This window comes from Ascaphus truei, chromosome 18 (genome assembly GCF_040206685.1).
Source record: "Ascaphus truei isolate aAscTru1 chromosome 18, aAscTru1.hap1, whole genome shotgun sequence".
In the NCBI taxonomy this organism is placed as follows: domain Eukaryota; kingdom Metazoa; phylum Chordata; class Amphibia; order Anura; family Ascaphidae; genus Ascaphus; species Ascaphus truei.
In genome coordinates, this window is record NC_134500.1 from 979016 (window position 1) to 1002465 (window position 23450).

Here is a 23450-nt window from a genome sequence, read left to right on the forward strand (position 1 = left end):
GATGTGGCACACATACACGGGTCCTAGCTACTCTCTCTGATGCGGCACACATACACGGGTCCTAGCTACTCTCTCTGATGCGGCACACATACACGGGTCCTAGCTCTCTCTCTGATGCGGCACACATACACGGGTCCTAGCTACTCTCTCTGATGCGGCACACATACACGGGTCCTAGCTACTCTCTCTGATGCGGCACACATACACGGGTCCTAGCTACTCTCTCTGATGTGGCACACATACACGGGTCCTAGCTCTCTCTCTGATGTGGCACACATACCCGCCTAGCTACTCTCTCTGATGCGGCACACATACACGGGTCCTAGCTACTCTCTCTGATGCGGCACACATACACGGGTCCTAGCTACTCTCTCTGATGTGGCACACATACACGGGTCCTAGCTCTCTCTCTGATGCGGCACACATACACGGGTCCTAGCTACTCTCTCTGATGCGGCACACATACACGGGTCCTAGCTACTCTCTCTGATGCGGCACACATACACGGGTCCTAGCTACTCTCTCTGATGCGGCACACATACACGGGTCCTAGCTACTCTCTCTGATGCGGCACACATACACGGGTCCTAGCTACTCTCTCTGATGCCGCACACATACACGGGTCCTAGCTACTCTCTTTGATGCGGCACACATACACGGGTCCTAGCTACTCTCTCTGATGTGGCACACATACACGGGTCCTAGCTACTCTCTCTGATGCGGCACACATACACGGGTCCTAGCTACTCTCTCTGATGTGGCACACATACACGGGTCCTAGCTACTCTCTCTGATGCGGCACACATACACGGGTCCTAGCTACTCTCTCTGATGCGGCACACATACACGCCTAGCTACTCTCTCTGATGTGGCACACATACACGGGTCCTAGCTACTCTCTCTGATGCGGCACACATACACGGGTCCTAGCTACTCTCTCTGATGCGGCACACATACACGGGTCCTAGCTCTCTCTCTGATGTGGCACACATACACGGGTCCTAGCTACTCTCTCTGATGCGGCACACATACACGCCTAGCTACTCTCTCTGATGTGGCACACATACACGGGTCCTAGCTCTCTCTCTGATGCGGCACACATACACAGGTCCTAGCTACTCTCTCTGATGCGGCACACATACACGCCTAGCTACTCTCTCTGATGCGGCACACATACACGCCTAGCTACTCTCTCTGATCCGGCACACATACACGCCTAGCTACTCTCTCTGATGCGGCACACATACACGGGTCCTAGCGCTCTCTCTGATGCGGCACACATACACGCCTAGCTACTCTCTCTGATGCGGCACACATACACGGGTCCTAGTGCTCTCTCTGATGCGGCACACATACACGCCTAGCTACTCTCTCTGATGCGGCACACATACACGGGTCCTAGCTACTCTCTCTGATGCCGCACACATACACGGGTCCTAGCTACTCTCTTTGATGCGGCACACATACACGGGTCCTAGCTACTCTCTCTGATGTGGCACACATACACGGGTCCTAGCTACTCTCTCTGATGCGGCACACATACACGGGTCCTAGCTACTCTCTCTGATGTGGCACACATACACGGGTCCTAGCTACTCTCTCTGATGCGGCACACATACACGGGTCCTAGCTACTCTCTCTGATGCGGCACACATACACGCCTAGCTACTCTCTCTGATGTGGCACACATACACGGGTCCTAGCTACTCTCTCTGATGCGGCACACATACACGGGTCCTAGCTACTCTCTCTGATGCGGCACACATACACGGGTCCTAGCTCTCTCTCTGATGTGGCACACATACACGGGTCCTAGCTACTCTCTCTGATGCGGCACACATACACGCCTAGCTACTCTCTCTGATGTGGCACACATACACGGGTCCTAGCTCTCTCTCTGATGCGGCACACATACACAGGTCCTAGCTACTCTCTCTGATGCGGCACACATACACGCCTAGCTACTCTCTCTGATGCGGCACACATACACGCCTAGCTACTCTCTCTGATCCGGCACACATACACGCCTAGCTACTCTCTCTGATGCGGCACACATACACGGGTCCTAGCGCTCTCTCTGATGCGGCACACATACACGCCTAGCTACTCTCTCTGATGCGGCACACATACACGGGTCCTAGTGCTCTCTCTGATGCGGCACACATACACGCCTAGCTACTCTCTCTGATGCGGCACACATACACGGGTCCTAGCTACTCTCTCTGATGCGGCACACATACACGGGTCCTAGCTACTCTCTCTGATGTGGCACACATACACGGGTCCTAGCTACTCTCTCTGATGTGGCACACATACACGGGTCCTAGCTACTCTCTCTGATGTGGCACACATACACGGGTCCTAGCTACTCTCTCTGATGCGGCACACATACACACGGGTCCTAGCTACTCTCTCTGATGCGGCACACATACACGAGTCCTAGCTACTCTCTCTGATGCAGCACACATACACGGGTCCTAGCTACTCTCACTGATGCGGCACACATACACGGGTCCTAGCTACTCTCTCTGATGCGGCACACATACACGGGTCCTAGCTACTCTCTCTGATGCGGCACACATACACGGGTCCTAGCTACTCTCTCTGATGCGGCACACATACACGGGTCCTAGCTACTCTCTCTGATGCGGCACACATACACGGGTCCTAGCTACTCTCTCTGATGCGGCACACATACACGCCTAGCTACTCTCTCTGATGCGGCACACATACACGCCTAGCTACTCTCTCTGATGTGGCACACATACACGCCTAGCTACTCTCTCTGATGCGGCACACATACACGCCTAGCTACTCTCTCTGATGCGGCACACATACACTCCTAGCTACTCTCTCTGATGCGGCACACATACACGGGTCCTAGCTACTCTCTCTGATGCGGCACACATACACGCCTAGCTACTCTCTCTGATGCGGCACACATACACGCCTAGCTACTCTCTCTGATGTGGCACACATACACGCCTAGCTACTCTCTCTGATGCGGCACACATACACGCCTAGCTACTCTCTCTGATGCGGCACACATACACGGGTCCTAGCTACTCTCTCTGATGCGGCACACATACACGGGTCCTAGCTACTCTCACTGATGTGGCACACATACACGTGTCCTAGCTACTCTCTCTGATGCGGCACACATACACGGGTCCTAGCTACTCTCTCTGATGCGGCACACATACACGGGTCCTAGCTCTCTCTCTGATGCGGCACACATACACGGGTCCTAGCTCTCTCTCTGATGCGGCACACATACACGGGTCCTAGCTCTCTCTCTGATGCGGCACACATACACGGGTCCTAGCTCTCTCTCTGATGCGGCACACATACACGGGTCCTAGCTCTCTCTCTGATGCGGCACACATACACGGGTCCTAGCTCTCTCTCTGATGCGGCACACATACACGGGTCCTAGCTACTCTCTCTGATGCGGCACACATACACGGGTCCTAGCTACTCTCTCTGATGCGGCACACATACACGGGTCCTAGCTACTCTCTCTGATGCGGCACACATACACGGGTCCTAGCTACTCTCTCTTATGCGGCACACATACACGGGTCCTAGCTACTCTCTCTGATGCGGCACACATACACGGGTCCTAGCTACTCTCTCTGATGCGGCACACATACACGGGTCCTAGCTACTCTCTCTGATGCGGCACACATACACGCCTAGCTACTCTCTCTGATGTGGCACACATACACGCCTAGCTACTCTCTCTGATGCGGCACACATACACGCCTAGCTACTCTCTCTGATGCGGCACACATACACGCCTAGCTAGTCTCTCTGATGCGGCACACATACACGGGTCCTAGCTACTCTCTCTGATGCGGCACACATACACGGGTCCTAGCTACTCTCTCTGATGCGGCACACATACACGCCTAGCTACTCTCTCTGATGCGGCACACATACACGCCTAGCTACTCTCTCTGATGTGGCACACATACACGCCTAGCTACTCTCTCTGATGCGGCACACATACACGCCTAGCTACTCTCTCTGATGCGGCACACATACACGGGTCCTAGCTACTCTCTCTGATGCGGCACACATACACGGGTCCTAGCTACTCTCTCTGATGCGGCACACATACACGGGTCCTAGCTACTCTCTCTGATGCGGCACACATACACGGGTCCTAGCTCTCTCTCTGATGCGGCACACATACACGGGTCCTAGCTACTCTCACTGATGCGGCACACATACACGGGTCCTAGCTACTCTCTCTGATGCGGCACACATACACGGGTCCTAGCTCTCTCTCTGATGCGGCACACATACACGGGACCTAGCTCTCTCTCTGATGCGGCACACATACACGGGTCCTAGCTCTCTCTCTGATGCGGCACACATACACGGGTCCTAGCTCTCTCTCTGATGCGGCACACATACACGGGTCCTAGCTCTCTCTCTGATGCGGCACACATACACGGGTCCTAGCTACTCTCTCTGATGCGGCACACATACACGGGTCCTAGCTCTCTCTCTGATGCGGCACACATACACGGGTCCTAGCTACTCTCTCTGATGCGGCACACATACACGGGTCCTAGCTACTCTCTCTGATGCGGCACACATACACGGGTCCTAGCTACTCTCACTGATGCGGCACACATACACGGGTCCTAGCTACTCTCTCTGATGCGGCACACATACACGGGTCCTAGCTACTCTCTCTGATGCGGCACACATACACGGGTCCTAGCTACTCTCTCTGATGCGGCACACATACACGGGTCCTAGCTACTCTCTCTGATGCGGCACACATACACGGGTCCTAGCTACTCTCTCTGATGCGGCACACATACACGGGTCCTAGCTACTCTCTCTGATGCGGAACACATACACGGGTCCTAGCTACTCTCTCTGATGTGGCACACATACACGCCTAGCTACTCTCTCTGATGCGGCACACATACACGGGTCCTAGCTACTCTCTCTGATGTGGCACACATACACGGGTCCTAGCTACTCTCTCTGATGTGGCACACATACACGGGTCCTAGCTACTCTCTCTGATGTGGCACACATACACTGGTCCTAGCTACTCTCTCTGATGCGGCACACATACACGGGTCCTAGCTACTCTCTCTGATGTGGTACACATACACGCCTAGCTACTCTCTCTGATGCGGCACACATACACGGGTCCTAGCTACTCTCTCTGATGTGGCACACATACCCGGGTCCTAGCTACTCTCTCTGATGTGGCACACATACACGGTTCCTAGCTACTCTCTCTGATGCGGCACACATACACGCCTAGCTACTCTCTCTGATGCGGCACACATACACGGGTCCTAGCTACTCTCTCTGATGTGGCACACATACACAGGTCCTAGCTACTCTCTCTGATGCGGCACACATACACGGGTCCTAGCTACTCTCGCTGATGTGGCACACATACACGGGTCCTAGCTACTCTCTCTGATGCGGCACACATACACTGGTCCTAGGTACTCTCTCTGATGCGGCACACATACACGGGTCCTAGCTACTCTCTCTGATGTGGCACACATACACGGGTCCTAGCTACTCTCTCTGATGTGGCACACATACACGGGTCCTAGCTACTCTCTCTGATGCGGCACACATACACGGGTCCTAGCTACTCTCTCTGATGCGGCACACATACACGGGTCTTAGCTACTCTCTCTGATGCGGCACACATACACGGGTCCTAGCTACTCTCTCTGATGCGGCACACATACACGGGTCCTAGCTACTCTCTCTGATGCGGCACACATACACGGGTCCTAGCTACTCTCTCTGATGCGGCACACATACACGGGTCCTAGCTACTCTCTCTGATGCGGCACACATACACGCCTAGCTACTCTCTCTGATGCGGCACACATACACGGGTCCTAGCTACTCTCTCTGATGTGGCACACATACACGGGTCCTAGCTACTCTCTCTGATGTGGCACACATACACGGGTCCTAGCTACTCTCTCTGATGCGGCACACATACACGCCTAGCTACTCTCTCTGATGCGGCACACATACACGGGTCCTAGCTACTCTCTCTGATGTGGCTCACATACACGGGTCCTAGCTACTCTCTCTGATGTGGCACACATACACGGGTCCTAGCTACTCTCTCTGATGCGGCACACATACACGGGTCCTAGCTACTCTCTCTGATGTGGCACACATACACGGGTCCTAGCTACTCTCTCTGATGTGGCACACATACACGGGTCCTACCTACTCTCACTGATGCGGCACACATACACGGGTCCTAGCTACTCTCACTGATGCGGCACACATACACGGGTCCTAGCTACTCTCTCTGATGCGGCACACATACACGGGTCCTAGCTACTCTCTCTGATGCGGCACACATACACGGGTCCTAGCTACTCTCTCTGATGCGGCACACATACACGGGTCCTAGCTACTCTCTCTGATGCGGCACACATACACGGGTCCTGGCTACTCTCTCTGATGCGGCACACATACACGGGTCCTAGCTACTCTCTCTGATGCGGCACACATACACGGGTCCTGGCTACTCTCTCTGATGCGGCACACATACACGGGACCTAGCTCTCTCTCTGATGCGGCACACATACACGGGTCCTAGCTCTCTCTCTGATGCGGCACACATACACGGGTCCTAGCTCTCTCTCTGATGCGGCACACATACACGGGTCCTAGCTCTCTCTCTGATGCGGCACACATACACGGGTCCTAGCTACTCTCTCTGATGCGGCACACATACACGGGTCCTAGCTACTCTCTCTGATGCGGCACACATACACGGGTCCTAGCTACTCTCTCTGATGCGGCACACATACACGGGTCCTAGCTACTCTCTCTGATGCGGCACACATACACGGGTCCTAGCTACTCTCACTGATGCGGCACACATACACGGGTCCTAGCTACTCTCTCTGATGCGGCACACATACACGGGTCCTAGCTACTCTCTCTGATGCGGCACACATACACGGGTCCTAGCTACTCTCTCTGATGCGGCACACATACACGGGTCCTAGCTACTCTCTCTGATGCGGCACACATACACGGGTCCTAGCTACTCTCTCTGATGCGGCACACATACACGGGTCCTAGCTACTCTCTCTGATGCGGAACACATACACGGGTCCTAGCTACTCTCTCTGATGTGGCACACATACACGCCTAGCTACTCTCTCTGATGCAGCACACATACACGGGTCCTAGCTACTCTCTCTGATGTGGCACACATACACGGGTCCTAGCTACTCTCTCTGATGTGGCACACATACACGGGTCCTACCTACTCTCACTGATGCGGCACACATACACGGGTCCTAGCTACTCTCACTGATGCGGCACACATACACGGGTCCTAGCTACTCTCTCTGATGCGGCACACATACACGGGTCCTAGCTACTCTCTCTGATGCGGCACACATACACGGGTCCTAGCTACTCTCTCTGATGCGGCACACATACACGGGTCCTAGCTACTCTCTCTGATGCGGCACACATACACGGGTCCTGGCTACTCTCTCTGATGCGGCACACATACACGGGTCCTAGCTACTCTCTCTGATGTGGCACACATACACGGGTCCTAGCTACTCTCTCTGATGTGGCACACATACACGGGTCCTAGCTACTCTCTCTGATGCGGCACACATACACTGGTCCTAGCTACTCTCTCTGATGCGGCACACATACACGGGTCCTAGCTACTCTCTCTGATGTGGCACACATACACGCCTAGCTACTCTCTCTGATGCGGCACACATACACGGGTCCTAGCTACTCTCTCTGATGTGGCACACATACCCGGGTCCTAGCTACTCTCTCTGATGTGGCACACATACACGGGTCCTAGCTACTCTCTCTGATGCGGCACACATACACGCCTAGCTACTCTCTCTGATGCGGCACACATACACGGGTCCTAGCTACTCTCTCTGATGTGGCACACATACACGGGTCCTAGCTACTATCTCTGATGCGGCACACATACACGGGTCCTAGCTACTCTCGCTGATGTGGCACACATACACGGGTCCTAGCTACTCTCTCTGATGTGGCACACATACACTGGTCCTAGCTACTCTCTCTGATGCGGCACACATACACGGGTCCTAGCTACTCTCTCTGATGCGGCACACATACACGGGTCCTGGCTACTCTCTCTGATGCGGCACACATACACGGGTCCTAGCTACTCTCTCTGATGCGGCACACATACACGGGTCCTAGCTACTCTCTCTGATGCGGCACACATACACGGGTCCTAGCTACTTTCTCTGATGTGGCACACATACCCGGGTCCTAGCTACTCTCTCTGATGTGGCACACATACACGGGTCCTAGCTACTCTCTCTGATGCGGCACACATACACGCCTAGCTACTCTCTCTGATGCGGCACACATACACGGGTCCTAGCTACTCTCTCTGATGTGGCACACATACACGGGTCCTAGCTACTCTCTCTGATGCGGCACACATACACGGGTCCTAGCTACTCTCGCTGATGTGGCACACATACACGGGTCCTAGCTACTCTCTCTGATGTGGCACACATACACTGGTCCTAGCTACTCTCTCTGATGCGGCACACATACACGGGTCCTAGCTACTCTCTCTGATGTGGCACACATACACGGGTCCTAGCTACTCTCTCTGATGCGGCACACATACACGGGTCCTAGCTACTCTCTCTGATGTGGCACACATACACGGGTCCTAGCTACTCTCTCTGATGCGGCACACATACACGGGTCCTAGCTACTCTCTCTGATGCGGCACACATACACTGGTCCTAGCTACTCTCACTGATGCGGCACACATACACGGGTCCTAGCTACTCTCTCTGATGCGGCACACATACACGGGTCCTAGCTACTCTCTCTGATGTGGCACACATACACGGGTCCTAGCTACTCTCTCTGATGTGGCACACATACACGGGTCCTAGCTACTCTCTCTGATGTGGCACACATACACGGGTCCTAGCTACTCTCTCTGATGCGGCACACATACACGGGTCCTAGCTACTCTCTCTGATGTGGCACACATACACGGGTCCTAGCTACTCTCTCTGATGTGGCACACATACACGGGTCCTACCTACTCTCACTGATGCGGCACACATACACGGGTCCTAGCTACTCTCACTGATGCGGCACACATACACGGGTCCTAGCTACTCTCTCTGATGCGGCACACATACACGGGTCCTAGCTACTCTCTCTGATGCGGCACACATACACGGGTCCTGGCTACTCTCTCTGATGCGGCACACATACACGGGTCCTAGCTACTCTCTCTGATGCGGCACACATACACGGGTCCTAGCTACTCTCTCTGATGCGGCACACATACACGGGTCCTAGCTACTCTCTCTGATGCGGCACACATACACGGGTCCTAGCTACTCTCTCTGATGCGGCACACATACACGGGTCCTAGCTACTCTCTCTGATGCGGCACACATACACGGGTCCTAGCTACTCTCTCTGATGTGGCACACATACACGGGTCCTGGCTACTCTCTCTGATGCGGCACACATACACGGGTCCTAGCTACTCTCTCTGATGCGGCACACATACACGGGTCCTAGCTACTCTCTCTGATGTGGCACACATACACGGGTCCTAGCTACTCTCTCTGATGCGGCACACATACACGGGTCCTAGCTACTCTCTCTGATGTGGCACACATACACGGGTCCTAGCTACTCTCTCTGATGTGGCACACATACACGGGTCCTAGCTACTCTCTCTGATGCTGTTTTTTGGTATCCGAGACAAAATGAGTTTCCCAAGGTCACAACAGAACAATGGGATTCAAACAACGCCAGGGCAACATTGCCATCCAGCCTCTCTTTCTTTCCTTAAAATATCCTCCTCTCCAGAACAGCTATACCTGGGAGCGCATCTCACTTTGGGACATCGAGAACGTCTTGACATACTACAAATCTCTTGATAATTCTGCATGTACTTTGAAAAGAAAGTAATTCAGTAACCCTCTAAGTTGCGTCTCCTAATAGTCACAATATCCTGTGACAAATTTAATGTACCTCTTGATAATGGTCACCAACCAAACTAGAACCTATGACATCTTGTACCCGGAACTCACCTTAGTCTTAAGACATTCTCTATCTCCCTTAGTTCTCTTTATATCTATGTATGATTTCTGTATATTGCATTTGTATTTGACATTTATTTCCCCCTAACTTCTTATCTTTCTTGCTATCATACCGTATTTGTGTCAGTCATAAGAATCCTAACTAGAGTAACAAAACATCCCATCCCTTTCTCTAAGATCCCATTAGGATCACCGTGTCCTAAGCATCCTTTGATTTGAGAAACCCAATTATTCACAGTTAACAGGACTTAATTTCTAAAATGCTTGTTTGTTTTAATAAGGATTAAAGGCGTCTCTAACCTACCATTTCTCCCCTCAACATTTAGGAAAGAATTAGTTTACATTTTGCTGATTTGTTTGTATTGTACATTTTTCATATTTTCATTTTTTCATTTTTTGCTTGGTCAAACAGTCTTATTTCGTAATCGCGTCACGTAAGTGGTCTCTTTCCGATCTGAACACACAAACAATCAGAAACAAGTGATCCTTCGCGTGTGCTGGAACACTGAATTTTCACCTGCCATATATTAGCGAAAGAACTGCTGGCTTCAGGCTAAACAATGCTATATATAGAATTTGTGAGCAAAATCTCTGCTCCCACAGGAGAGAGCAACACACGCAAGAGCTCAGGAATGTAAATAAGTTACTGAGGGGCAAAAATATACACATTAATGTACTCACATACAAAGATATAAACCTGAGTATCTGTGTATGCCCATGTCAACATGCATATATACAGCCTGCATAGTATTCGCATGTAAGGATCTATATATACATTGACGTGTGTCCTTCTATCCGTCTGTCCCACTAGCGCTCTCCTACCCGGCTATGTTATACTGCACTATAGAAAGCTCAAGAAAAGTGCCAGATTTTCTCATTGTTAAAACTCTGACTCCAGAAGTCTCAGTGATCCTTAAAATTCTGCAATTTAAATCAGATACTTATTATTATTATTATTAATAATAATAAACTCTACAAACTACAGGCCATGCGTCCGACATTCCTACTACTTAAGTCTCACTTGTGTCCCATCACGCAGTGGTAGTATATACCTAAAAATGTACATATTTGCCTGTGACATGAGTATGTTTATATACAGGAATACAAGCACAGAATGTGCAATGTTTTGAGCACATATACAGTAACTTGACTACTAAATGTATAAATGGGTTCGATGGCCCTTTTCTTGTTACTGCGGTACAGAGTCTCCTAGTTTCACATTAATTCTTTGGGGTGCAGATGTAGCCCATAATACCTCAAGCACACAGTATTATCTTTACTACAAGTTTTTGCTGATTGTTTCCTATGTTTTGTGCACATATAGGCAGCATCACGGAGACAAGATCACCAGACAGACTGCTGGCATTTACAAACCTCGTGGGTTCTTCATAACTGAAGAAGGTTGACATCTCCAGCCGATGGAAACCACTGTCCATGTCCTTCTCTCTCATGTACAATTCCAACGGACAGATCATTTTTCACGTAAAAGTCACATTTAGGTTTGGTTCGGACTATTCTGAGCTGCCAACTGCACCTACAGTTTTAATACTGAACTGTAACCGTCTATAAAAGTCATCTAAACATATGTTCCTTGTCTATCGCTAGTTCCAGATACGCTTTATAACTCTTACCAATTCTGCTCTGTTCAATTTAACAGTGCATTTCCATGTAGGATTACATTGAACTCATGATGACAGTAATCTATTTTGATATGTTAAATAAAAGTGAATGACACATTTAAAAAATAAATATGTATTTTAAAATTATTTTTCCAAACTCAAAAATTATTTTTAAAAAACGTATACGTCAGATTTATTTAAAGGCATCAACCTACTAGTTTTAAACTGTTAAATGTGGGCCTGTGTGCAGCTGCATCTTTACACGTGTGTAACATGACGATTGTGCTTCTATTTGCATTGACAATCATCCTTTTTCTTTCTGCCCTATCACCGCAGGCTCTTACCTGCGGGGGGCCAGGCCTTAATGTACCCAGTACAGTGAACCACAGAGTATTGTGCCTCTCCCTCCTTCACTGGTCCCAGGCCGTTCCTGAAACAGAGAGCACAGTGCTTTTTACCCTGGCAGAGAGACACCACATGTGCAAACCTTTCCGCACGCCTAAGCCAACTTTGCCAATTTCACTCCAAAAATGTAGATCCAAAAGTTTGCAACAAGTTCACTTAACCATAAAAGGCCAATAGGCATTGCATGTTGGATTCATTGTTATCACTTTCACTTCTGAAATTAGGTGAAACTTAAAAAAATAAATAATCAAGTCTCAAGTCGCTGTTATTTTGCCGCTTCAATCAAGTCAAATAGCGAATTTGGAACAATATTGTCCATTTCGCTAGAACTGCTGGTGCCAAAAGTTTGCGTATTTTGCAAAGGTCGCTCAAAACTGCAGCAGGTTTGCACATCTGTAAGAGAGACCACAATGGATCGAAAATAGAGAACAACAGGCGATAGAAATATAGTTTGGAGGCAGAAGGGAAGCCAGCTTAGAAGGGAAGCTGTAAAACAGAAGAGAGAAAGATGAAACGAAGAGGAGAGAGATGTGTGTGACAGTTGGGATACTTACCTGTACCTCTTCCGCATTGTACTTATTCTGTTAAGTGGTAAGTGATCCAACGGGGCATTACCACACCTACAGCAAGAGACATTTATTGATATGTATCCGAGAGGTAGAGACAGATCAACGTATGGACTGGTGATCCGTGGCTGCTTCGCGTCTCTCTCCCCTACCACCTCCCACAAATATTTTTGGTGCCATGAAAAGCTCAGGAAAAAGCTGTTAGTCTCGCTTCTTCCTCAGCACATTTCTAAGGCTAATATCTTTCTCTAAAGCGACCGTGACCAGCTTGACATTAAGCCAATAAATACTAATTTTCCTGTACAATGCTGACATTGCAAACAAGCAAAACTCAGAGCTGCTCTGACATGCCCTCTCAGCCTCCCCCGCCAGAGACCTATAAGCGGGGGCCTAAGGTCCCATCCCTCCCACGGTACGCTTTACTAACTCCTTGTCAGAAACATACCCAACAAATCACCTGCACTTGGAATGGTCTGATTGAACCATGAAGCTAAAAATGCACCTTCATGCTGGGAAGTAGCTTCTGCACTGTACGTCTAGATAGATAATCAACTATTGCGGTGCTATATAAATACATGGACAATGGAGTCTTGGATACCTATTGGGAACATTTTTATGGCTCTTCTTTGGGGTATATATTTTTTTTTAATATGCTATTGCTACCATGAGCACCATCGCTAGTATTATACAACCTGAAGTCACAATGTAGTCATGTTTTGCAGATAGGTAATGCTGGGCGCAGTTATAGTAGACATGCTGTACCCCAGATAGGTAATGCTGGGCGCAGTTATAGTAGACATGCTGTACCCCAGATAGGTAATGCTGGGCGCAGTTATAGTAGACATGCTGTACCCCAGATAGGTAATGCTGGGCACAGTTATAGTAGACATGCTGTACCCCAGATAGGTAATGCTGGGCACAGTTATAGTAGACATGCTGTACCCCAGATAGGTAATGCTGGGCGCAGTTATAGTAGACATGCTGTACCCCAGATAGGTAATGCTGGGTGCAGTTATAGTAGACATGCTGTACCCCAGATAGGTAATGCTGGGCACAGTTATAGTAGACATGCTGTACCCCAGATAGGTAATGCTGGGCGCAGTTATAGTAGACATGCTGTACCCCAGATAGGTAATGCTGGGCGCAGTTATAGTAGACATGCTGTACCCCAGATAGGTAATGCTGGGCGCAGTTATAGTAGACATGCTGTACCCCAGATAGGTAATGCTGGGCACAGTTATAGTAGACATGCTGTACCCCAGATAGGTAATGCTGGGCACAGTTATAGTAGATATGCTGTACCCATTGTCACCATGCTAGGCAGTTCCTCTTGTCAATGCCATTGACTAGGTAAGCTGTTCTATGCTAGCTTTACCAGTTAGGCAGATATTTAAAATGAAAACATTCCAGACCCTCTTTTAGAAAGCAAACATAACAGTTGTAGGCAGTATGTACCCATGGCATGTATATCCATCCCTCTAATCAGGTAATATTATATATGTGCCAACGATATAAATCAGCATCATTACCTCATCCTGCAGATGAAAGAGCGCCTAGAGCCCATACACATGCGCATAGAGGACTGCTGTCCTTCTTTCTTTACTGTGCCCGTCTTCAAGTCCAAAATCCGTCCTAAACACAGAGTGTAAAGAAGGAGTATGAGATGTATTACCAAAATTCAGATATCCTTCCCCAAGCCGAATATAAAACGTTCCCCAAGGCCACTGACCCAAGCATTACATCGGTATATATTGTACATATATGACATTGGATGCATCCAACCCCATTAGGACCAGCTCTGTGGCTGGACCAATCTCCACCCTACCTAACATCATCCGGGCCCTCATTACCACTGTTTGTGCATGTTTGTCCTCACCTGTATGTAACGGTTTATGTGTTTGCAATTATTCCCAGAAAAAGACAGCCTGCCAGAAAGCGCATAGTCCTGACAGTAGCATGTATGTGACTTTATTTGGCTTTCTTCACTTCCCTCATTCCTCCTCTGGAGAAGGCATGGAGTAGTGGGGTATCACGCTTGCCTTCAATGCAAACGTTTGCGTGATCAATTCCCATCTGCCTCATTAAAACAAGCCATCATGGATTAATCACATTATTTCCTTTTGCCCACCTAACTGCAAAAGGCTGTCCTGTTCCAGCCTTTCCGCGGAGGCTGGTCCCATGCAGAACAGCCTCGGATACACATCACTGACATTATACTCAGTGCCGTCTTAACGCATGGGCACGCTGGGCAGTTGCCCGGGGACCCCACAAGCATAGGGACCCCACGCTAATCTATGCACAGACCAGAATTTAACCCTAATTTTCCGATCACCCGCCTCAACATTCAAATCTCCCGCTAACTCGGTAGAAGGAGAAAAATGACGACTTGCAGCGGAGAGTCGGCGGGGCCCAGCGCATTGCTTTGCCCGGGGCCTATAATGCTGTTAAGACGGCCCTGATTATACTCCTATGCTAGATGAGTTTATACCTTTGAAATAAGTATGTCTACTTTTTCTTATAAAAAGCACTTTACAGAACCGACATCACACGAGGAGTAAAGATTAAGGGAAAGTAATCCTTGTCCCAAACAACTTCCAACTAAAGGGCAATTAGAAAGCGCTTTGAAAAGATCGCATAGTTATCCTTGTACTGCCTCCTGCATGGGTGCGGTGAGACGTTACTCTCACTGCACCATGGGGTTACAAACTCTTACAGTAAACCCCTCTTCCTTTACAGTCTTATTGTGGAGACCTGGGATTCTTTGTGCTATGGAAAAAGTTCCCCCCTTTCTGATCTTCTCTGGCATTTCTTTCACTGAATTCCTGTAGCTTTTCTTTCTGGCTCTCAGTGAAGTGACACATCAGATTCTATTTGTGCTTTCAGTAGCTGAGGACGTGTGGACTTTTAGCTACATGTTTTGTTCATTAATTAACAAGTGGTAATAAAATAAAGCCTCTGACATGTGGCTAACGTGAGCATGTGCCAGCGTATTCCCGCTATGTCCAGTGTTGTTTAGAAGAATGTGTCTGGCAAGGCACAACCCAGCTGGGTCTCAATATGGAATCTCAGGGGACTGCCACTTCATCATTTATATTTGAAGGGACAGGCGCACTCAGCCCCTCGGCTGCTACATGATCGCGCAGCGTGTCGCTTGGTGTATATTTGTAACGATTTCCTCCCAGTGCTGTACTGTGGGATTTCTGCTTCATCTCTTTGTTTTATCCCTACTCGCTGTGGTTTTAAATGGTGCAATTTATTACTATATACCTGAAAGAACCATATCTAATAAAGCAGCAAAACAGGACATTGTGTGTGTTTTATAAATCAGTTCTGTAGTATTAGATAATAGTGACCATTTTTAATGAGGTTTAATATACGGAGCACCCTTTGATTACTATAGCAGGTTCTAACACACCTCCCCAGCAGTGCAAGATCTTTGTAACACTTTCCTGTTTGTGATCATTTGTTGCCAATGTTACCAGCAGTTTGAGCTGCAAACTGTAACAATAGATAATGTTACCTTAGTAATATAAGGATACATTGTAGCTGCTGAGTTACACTGGGAGAAGGATGGATTGAAACCAAAAGGCAGCCATTATACTAGGCACACATTCAGGATTTTGACAGATTTATAATAGGAACACCAAATGATTACCTAATGTAGAATTATATATTGTTTCTTCTTTCTAAATATAAAGCGTGTGACAAACAAACAGGGGGAAACCTGTACTGCTGCTTTAAAAATGACCGATCCCAACAATATCCTAAGTGTGTGTGTGTGTGTGTTTTTAATAAATCAGTTGCAGTATTAGATAATACATACTACATTTTATTCTTTTATTATTCCACTCTTACTCCTTTGATTACTATAGCAGGCTTTAACACACGCCAACAGCAGTGTAAGATATTTGCAACACTTTCCTGTTTGTGATAATTTGTTACCGAAATTCCCAGCAGTTTGAGCTGCAAACTGTAACAATAGATAATGTAGCTGCTGTGAGATGCAGTGACTGAATGATTGATTCTGAAAGGCAGCCATTTTGTGAACCCTAGGAACAGGATCTTTGCTGATCGATCTCGAGAAAATGAATAAATCGGCACCTTAGCGAATTTATTTTCAATAAAAATAATCAAAGGCTGTATATATTAAAACAAAAAGAGAATATATATTTTATTTTAAAGTGCCTCGTGGAGTCTCTTTAAGATAGGGCACTTTCTGATCAGATCATGTGTGCCCCGCTTGCAAAGCAGCTGTGCGCTGTCTGGTGGAGTAAAGTGACAATAAACAGCATGATTTGCCATGTGGACACCCTGCTGCTTGGGCTAGTGCGCTGTCTCTGAAGCCTACATCCCATCAAAAGTCATTCTTTTAGACAGAAGATAACCTAACCCACGAAGATACTGTAACTGTTCTGGTCTTCCATGCAGCTGCGCTAAATAGCCAGTGCGAATGTCCGTCCTGCATTAGTGCTTAGGAGGAAAACAGATGCATCTGTGGGGAGGTGAAGCTGCAGCTGCAATTACTGGGGGTCTCTAATTGTATCTTTATGTCAAGAATTGAAGACACTTTCGGCTACTGGAACTGCGCAGCAATACTTGAGAAAAACGAAAACACTTTAAAAATAAAAAGGAAAAGTTAGACGAGGGCACAGGAAAACAACAAGGAAACCAGCCAGCCCGGCACCCGTCCAGCTGTCAGGGTAACGCAAGGGGCTGGTGCTGCTCCATAATATGGCCAGAATATCAAAGGAAAGGTATCCTGGCTCTGCCAAGGCAGCTGTCATTATTTCAGGATGTGAGAGAGAGAGGGGGGGGAAAGGAAAGAGAAGGGAGACCAATGGAGAGGAGTGAAACTGGGGGCCAGAGAGAGGGGAGACCAGGTGGGGAGAATGGCGTCTGTAACACTAAACAGAGAGGAAGGTTGGAGAGAAACAGCAGAGAGCAGCCAGGCGTGGAGAGCGTCGCCACAGAGAGAGGCCACGGTAACCAAGGGAAAAGTGGGGGCATCTCCAGTGGTATACACTTTAGGGTCACGGAAAGACCCTACACATTCTCACAATGAGAGAGAAAGGAAGAAAGCTAAAAAGAAAAGACACTGACTGGGGAGATATTTTAAAAGGGCGTCACAAGGGTGACGTCGCCAGGAGTCCACAGGTTGCGCTGCTGCCGGGAACGAGCGCCGCCAGGCACCCCGTCACATGCGCGGCACTCCCGCTGGGGCCTTAGCCCAAGATATATAAGGGGAATGTGTACGTGGCTGCAACAAAAGAAAAATGCAAAGAGTTATAGAGAGAGCGTATGCGGATATACCACGAAAGGGGGCGCGGACGTAACGTGAGAGAGGGGCGCAGATATAACGTGAGAGAGGGGCGCGGACGTAACGTGAGAGAGGGGCACAGATATAACGTGAGAGAGGGGCGCGGACGTAACGTGAGAGAGGGGCACAGATATAACGTGAGAGAGGGGCGCGGACGTAACGTGAGAGAGGGGCGCGGACGTAACGTGAGAGAGGGGCGCAGATATAACGTGAGAGAGGGGCGCGGACGTAACGTGAGAGAGGGGCGCAGATATAACGCGAGAGAGGGGCGCAGATATATAACACGAGAGAGGGGCACAGATATAACGTGAGAGAGGGGCACAGATATAACGCGAGAGAGGGGCGCAGATATATAACGTGAGAGGGGCGCAGATATATAACGCGAGAGGGGGCGCGGATATATAACGCGAGAGGGGCGCAGATATATAACGCGAGAGAGGGGCGCAGATATAACGCGAGAGAGGGGCGCAGATATATAACACGAGAGAGGGGCACAGATATAACGTGAGAGAGGGGCACAGATATAACGCGAGAGAGGGGCGCAGATATATAACGTGAGAGGGGCGCAGATATATAATGCGAGAGGGGGCGCGGATATATAACGCGAGAGGGGTGCAGATATATAACGCGAGAGAGGGGCGCAGATATATATAACGCGAGAGGGGGCGCAGATATATAACACGAGAGGGGCGCGGATATATAACGCGAGAGAGGGGCGCAGATATATAACGTGAGAGGGGCGCAGATATATAACGCGAGAGGGGGCGCGGATATATAACGCGAGAGGGGCGCAGATATATAACGCGAGAGAGGGGCACAGATATAATGCGAGAGAGGGGCGCAGATATATAACACGAGAGAGGGGCACAGATATAACGCGAGAGAGGGGCACAGATATAACGCGAGAGAGGGGCGCAGATATATAACGTGAGAGGGGCGCAGATATATAACGCGAGAGGGGGCGCGGATATATAACGCGAGAGAGGCGCAGATATATAACGCGAGAGAGGGGCGCAGATATATATAACGCGAGAGAGGGGCACAGATATAACGCGAGAGAGGGGCGCAGATATATAACGCGAGAGAGGGGCGCAGATATATATAACGCGAGAGAGGGGCGCAGATATATATAACGCGAGAGGGGGCGCAGATATATAACACGAGAGGGGCGCGGATATATAACGCGAGAGAGGGGCGCAGATATATAACGTGAGAGGGGCGCAGATATATAACGCGAGAGGGGGCGCGGATATATAACGCGAGAGGGGCGCAGATATATAACGCGAGAGAGGGGCGCAGATATATATAACGCGAGAGAGGGGCACAGATATAACGCGAGAGAGGGGCACAGATATATAACGCGAGAGAGGGGCACAGATATAACGCGAGAGAGGGGCGCAGATATATAACGCGAGAGAGGGGCGCAGATATATAACGCGAGAGAGGGGCGCAGATATATAACGCGAGAGAGGGGCGCAGATATATAACGCGAGAGAGGGGCGCAGATATATAACGCGAGAGAGGGGCACAGATATAACGCGAGAGAGGGGCGCAGATATATAACGCGAGAGGGGGCGCGGATATATAACGCGAGAGGGGGCGCGGATATATAACGCGAGAGGGGGCGCAGATATATAACGCGAGAGGGGCGCGGATATATAACGCGAGAGAGGGGCGCAGATATATAACGCGAGAGGGGGCGCGGATATATAACGCGAGAGAGGGGCACAGATATAACGCGAGAGAGGGGCGCAGATATATAACGTGAGAGGGGCGCAGATATATAACGCGAGAGGGGCGCGGATATATAACGCGAGAGAGGGGCGCAGATATATAACGCGAGAGGGGCGCGGATATATAACGCGAGAGAGGGGCGCAGATATATAACGTGAGAGGGGCGCAGATATATAACGCGAGAGGGGGCGCGGATATATAACGCGAGAGGGGCGCAGATATATAACGCGAGAGAGGGGCGCAGATATATATATAACGCGAGAGGGGGCGCAGATATATAACGTGAGAGGGGCGCAGATATATAACGCGAGAGGGGCGCGGATATATAACGCGAGAGGGGGCGCAGATATATAACGCGAGAGGGGCGCGGATATATAACGCGAGAGGGGGCGCAGATATATAACGCGAGAGGGGCGCGGATATATAACGCGAGAGAGGGGCGCAGATATATATAACGCGAGAGGGGGCACAGATATATAACGCGAGAGGGGGCGCAGATATATATAATGCGAGAGGGGCGCAGATATATATAATGCGAGAGAGGGGCGCAGATATATAACGCGAGGGGGCGCAGATATATAACGCAAGAGGGGGCGCAGATATATATAACGCGAGGGGCGCGGATATATAACGCGAGAGGGGGCGCAGGTATATAACGTGAGACGGGCGCAGATATATAACGCGAGAGGGGGCGCGGATATATAACGCGAGAGGGGCGCAGATATATAACGCGAGAGAGGGGCACAGATATATATATAACGCGAGAGAGGGGCGCAGATATATATAATGCGAGAGGGGGCGCAGATATATAACGCAAGAGGGGGCGCAGATATATATAACGCGAGAGAGGGGCGCGGATATATAACGCGAGAGGGGGCGCGGATATATAACACGAGAGAGGGGCGCAGATATATATAACGCGAGAGAGGGGCGCGGATATATAACGCGAGAGGGGCGCGGATATATAACACGAGAGAGGGGCGCAGATATATAACACGAGAGAGGGGCACAGATATATAACGCGAGAGGGGCGCAGATATATAACGCGAGAGGGGCGCAGATATATAACGCGAGAGAGGGGCGCAGATATATATAACGCGAGAGGGGCGCAGATATATAATGCGAGAGGGGGCGCAGATATATATAACGCGAGAGGGGCGCAGATATATAACGCGAGAGGGGCGCAGATATATAACGCGAGAGGGGCGCAGATATATAACGCGAGAGGGGGCGCAGATATATATAACGCGAGAGGGGCGCAGATATATATAACGCGAGAGGGGCGCAGATATATAACGCGAGAGGGGGCGTGGATATATAACGCGAAAGTGGGAGTGGATATAACGCGAGAGGGGGCGCGGATATATAACGTGAGAGGGGGCGCAAATATATATAACGCGAGAGGGGCGCGGATATATAACGCGAGAGGGGGCGCGGATATATAACGCGAGAGGGGGCGTAGATATATATAACGCGAGAGAGGGGCGGGGATATATAACGTGAGACGGGGCCCAGGTATATATAAGGCGAGAGGGGGCGCGGATATATAACACGAGAGAGAGGCGCAGATATATATAACGCGAGGGGCGCGGATATATAACACGAGAGAGGGGCGCAGATATATAACACGAGAGAGGGGCGCAGATATATAACGTGAGAGGGGGCGCGGATATATAACACGAGAGGGGGCGCAGATATATATAACGCGAGAGAGGGGCGCGGATATATAACGTGAGAGGGGGCACGGATATAACGCGAGACGGGGCGCGGATATAACGCGAGATGGGGCGCGGATATAACACGAGAGGGGGCGCGGATATATAATGTGATAGGGGGCACGGATATAACGCGAGAGGGGGCACGGATATAACGCGAGAGGGGTAGCGGATATAACGCTAGAGGGGGCGCGGATATATAACGCGGATGTAACGAGAGGGTGAGACAGAGTAGCACTATTCTACTGGCAGAGAACATTCAGCTGATAAGGAATTTTGCCCTTTAAGGGGAAACGAGAGGAATTTTTCTGTAACAAGTTAAGGAAGAAAAATAAACTTGGATGATTTTATTGATCTAAGCACTCAGAAATATTACAACTAAAATAAAACAAAAGCCAGAAAAGTTGCTGAACGTTAAACATTTTCAAGTACCCTCAAATGGTGAAGAAAAACAAGGCAGGGTGAATAAATATTTGACACGGAGGAGAAACAGAACTAGATCCAGGAACACATCTGCCATAACAAAGTGCAGGAAGAGACTGTGAAACCTTAAACCCGCCCTGTTGTGAATGGTCAGGAACTGTTCCTAGCCAAGGTCCTGCAGAGCAGAGTAGGGCTGTGTGAAGCAAGATGTGCGAAGGGTGTGTCCCAACGCTTTAACACTCAGCTTTGCCCGTGCGCTTAACGCTGTGCTTCTGTCTGTGTGTGTGATGCTTACAGGTGCACTGACTCACAGCATCTGTATAGCGCACAGTACCAGGTGGATATGCTCTGAACGATGAAACACCCAAGGATATTCTCACGTGGGGCGCTACTTTTAAACCTGCGCTAGATTACATAACATCCCCTGATTTTATTTTTAGTGATAACCGTTCAAGACCCATATATTTTATTTTTGCATTTTTTTATGCTATGTATGCATATTACTATTAGTATCATTTTATTATATAGCGCCAACATTGTGCGCAGCACTTTACAAAATGACGATACAAGGTACAAACAATGTGGATAAGCGCAATCTGTAAATGACAATATAAGGGAGACCCGGTCCGAAGAGCTTACAGTCTAAGTGTAATAATTGCAAATGGTTATTAAATGTTATACTGTGATGTTATAAAGTATATGTCATTTATAAAGCGTCTTGTATAAAAAAAAAGTGCGACAACAGCAACCGCATTTAATGTCTGTAACTTCTCCCCACTTACCACTTAGATTGCAAGCTCTTTGGGGAAGGAACCCCTTTTCCTCGTTTAATGTCTGAAGCACGTATTCCCATTATGTGTTATATTATTATGTCCCGTGTGTTACTGCTGTGACGCGCTATGTATCTGGATGGCACTATATAAATACAGATACAATGCGTACGTACGTATACACACACACACACACGCACACGGGCTGGGATTCCCCAAAGTCAGAATACATTTTTAGAGGGCTGATAAAAAGTTGGAAATGCCAGAGGTACAAAGTACTAGGAAGAGAGCAGCGCTCACAGGGGCAGGTGAGGAAAGGCCGTGGGGCTGAAGTTTTGTTCTCTAGGAAGAGAGCAGCACTCACAGGGTCAGGTGAGGAAAGGCCGTGTGGGCTGAAGTTTTGTTCTCTAGGAAGAGAGCAGCACTCACAGGGTCAGGTGAGGAAAGGCCGTGGGGGCTGAAGTTTTGTTCTCTAGGAAGAGAGCAGCACTCACAGGGACAGGTGAGGAAAGGCCGTGTGGGCTGAAGTTTTGTTCTCTAGGAAGAGAGCAGCACTCACAGGGACAGGTGAGGAAAGGCCGTGTGGGCTGAAGTTTTGTTCTCTAGGAAGAGAGCAGCACTCACAGGGTCAGGTGAGGAAAGGCCGTGTGGGCTGAAGTTTTGTTCTCTAGGAAGAGAGCAGCGCTCACAGGGTCAGGTGAGGAAAGGCCGTGGGGCTGAAGTTTTGTTCTCTAGGAAGAGAGCAGCACTCACAGGGTCAGGTGAGGA

The 23450-nt window shown here is 49.4% G+C and overlaps 1 protein-coding gene across 2 annotated transcripts in view; it reads right to left on the minus strand.

Annotated features, from left to right (window-relative positions):
• The window catches only part of ARNT2 (aryl hydrocarbon receptor nuclear translocator 2), a 65864-nt gene that overhangs the window by 21257 nt on the left and 21157 nt on the right, over positions 1-23450 (minus strand). For both annotated transcript variants that reach the window (XM_075575147.1, XM_075575146.1), the window contains 3 exons: positions 14253-14355; positions 12712-12777; positions 12097-12182 (listed from right to left, as the gene is read on the minus strand). In XM_075575147.1, the coding sequence (XP_075431262.1) occupies positions 12097-12182; positions 12712-12777; positions 14253-14355 (255 nt within the window). The remainder of the gene's footprint in view (positions 1-12096; positions 12183-12711; positions 12778-14252; positions 14356-23450) is intronic.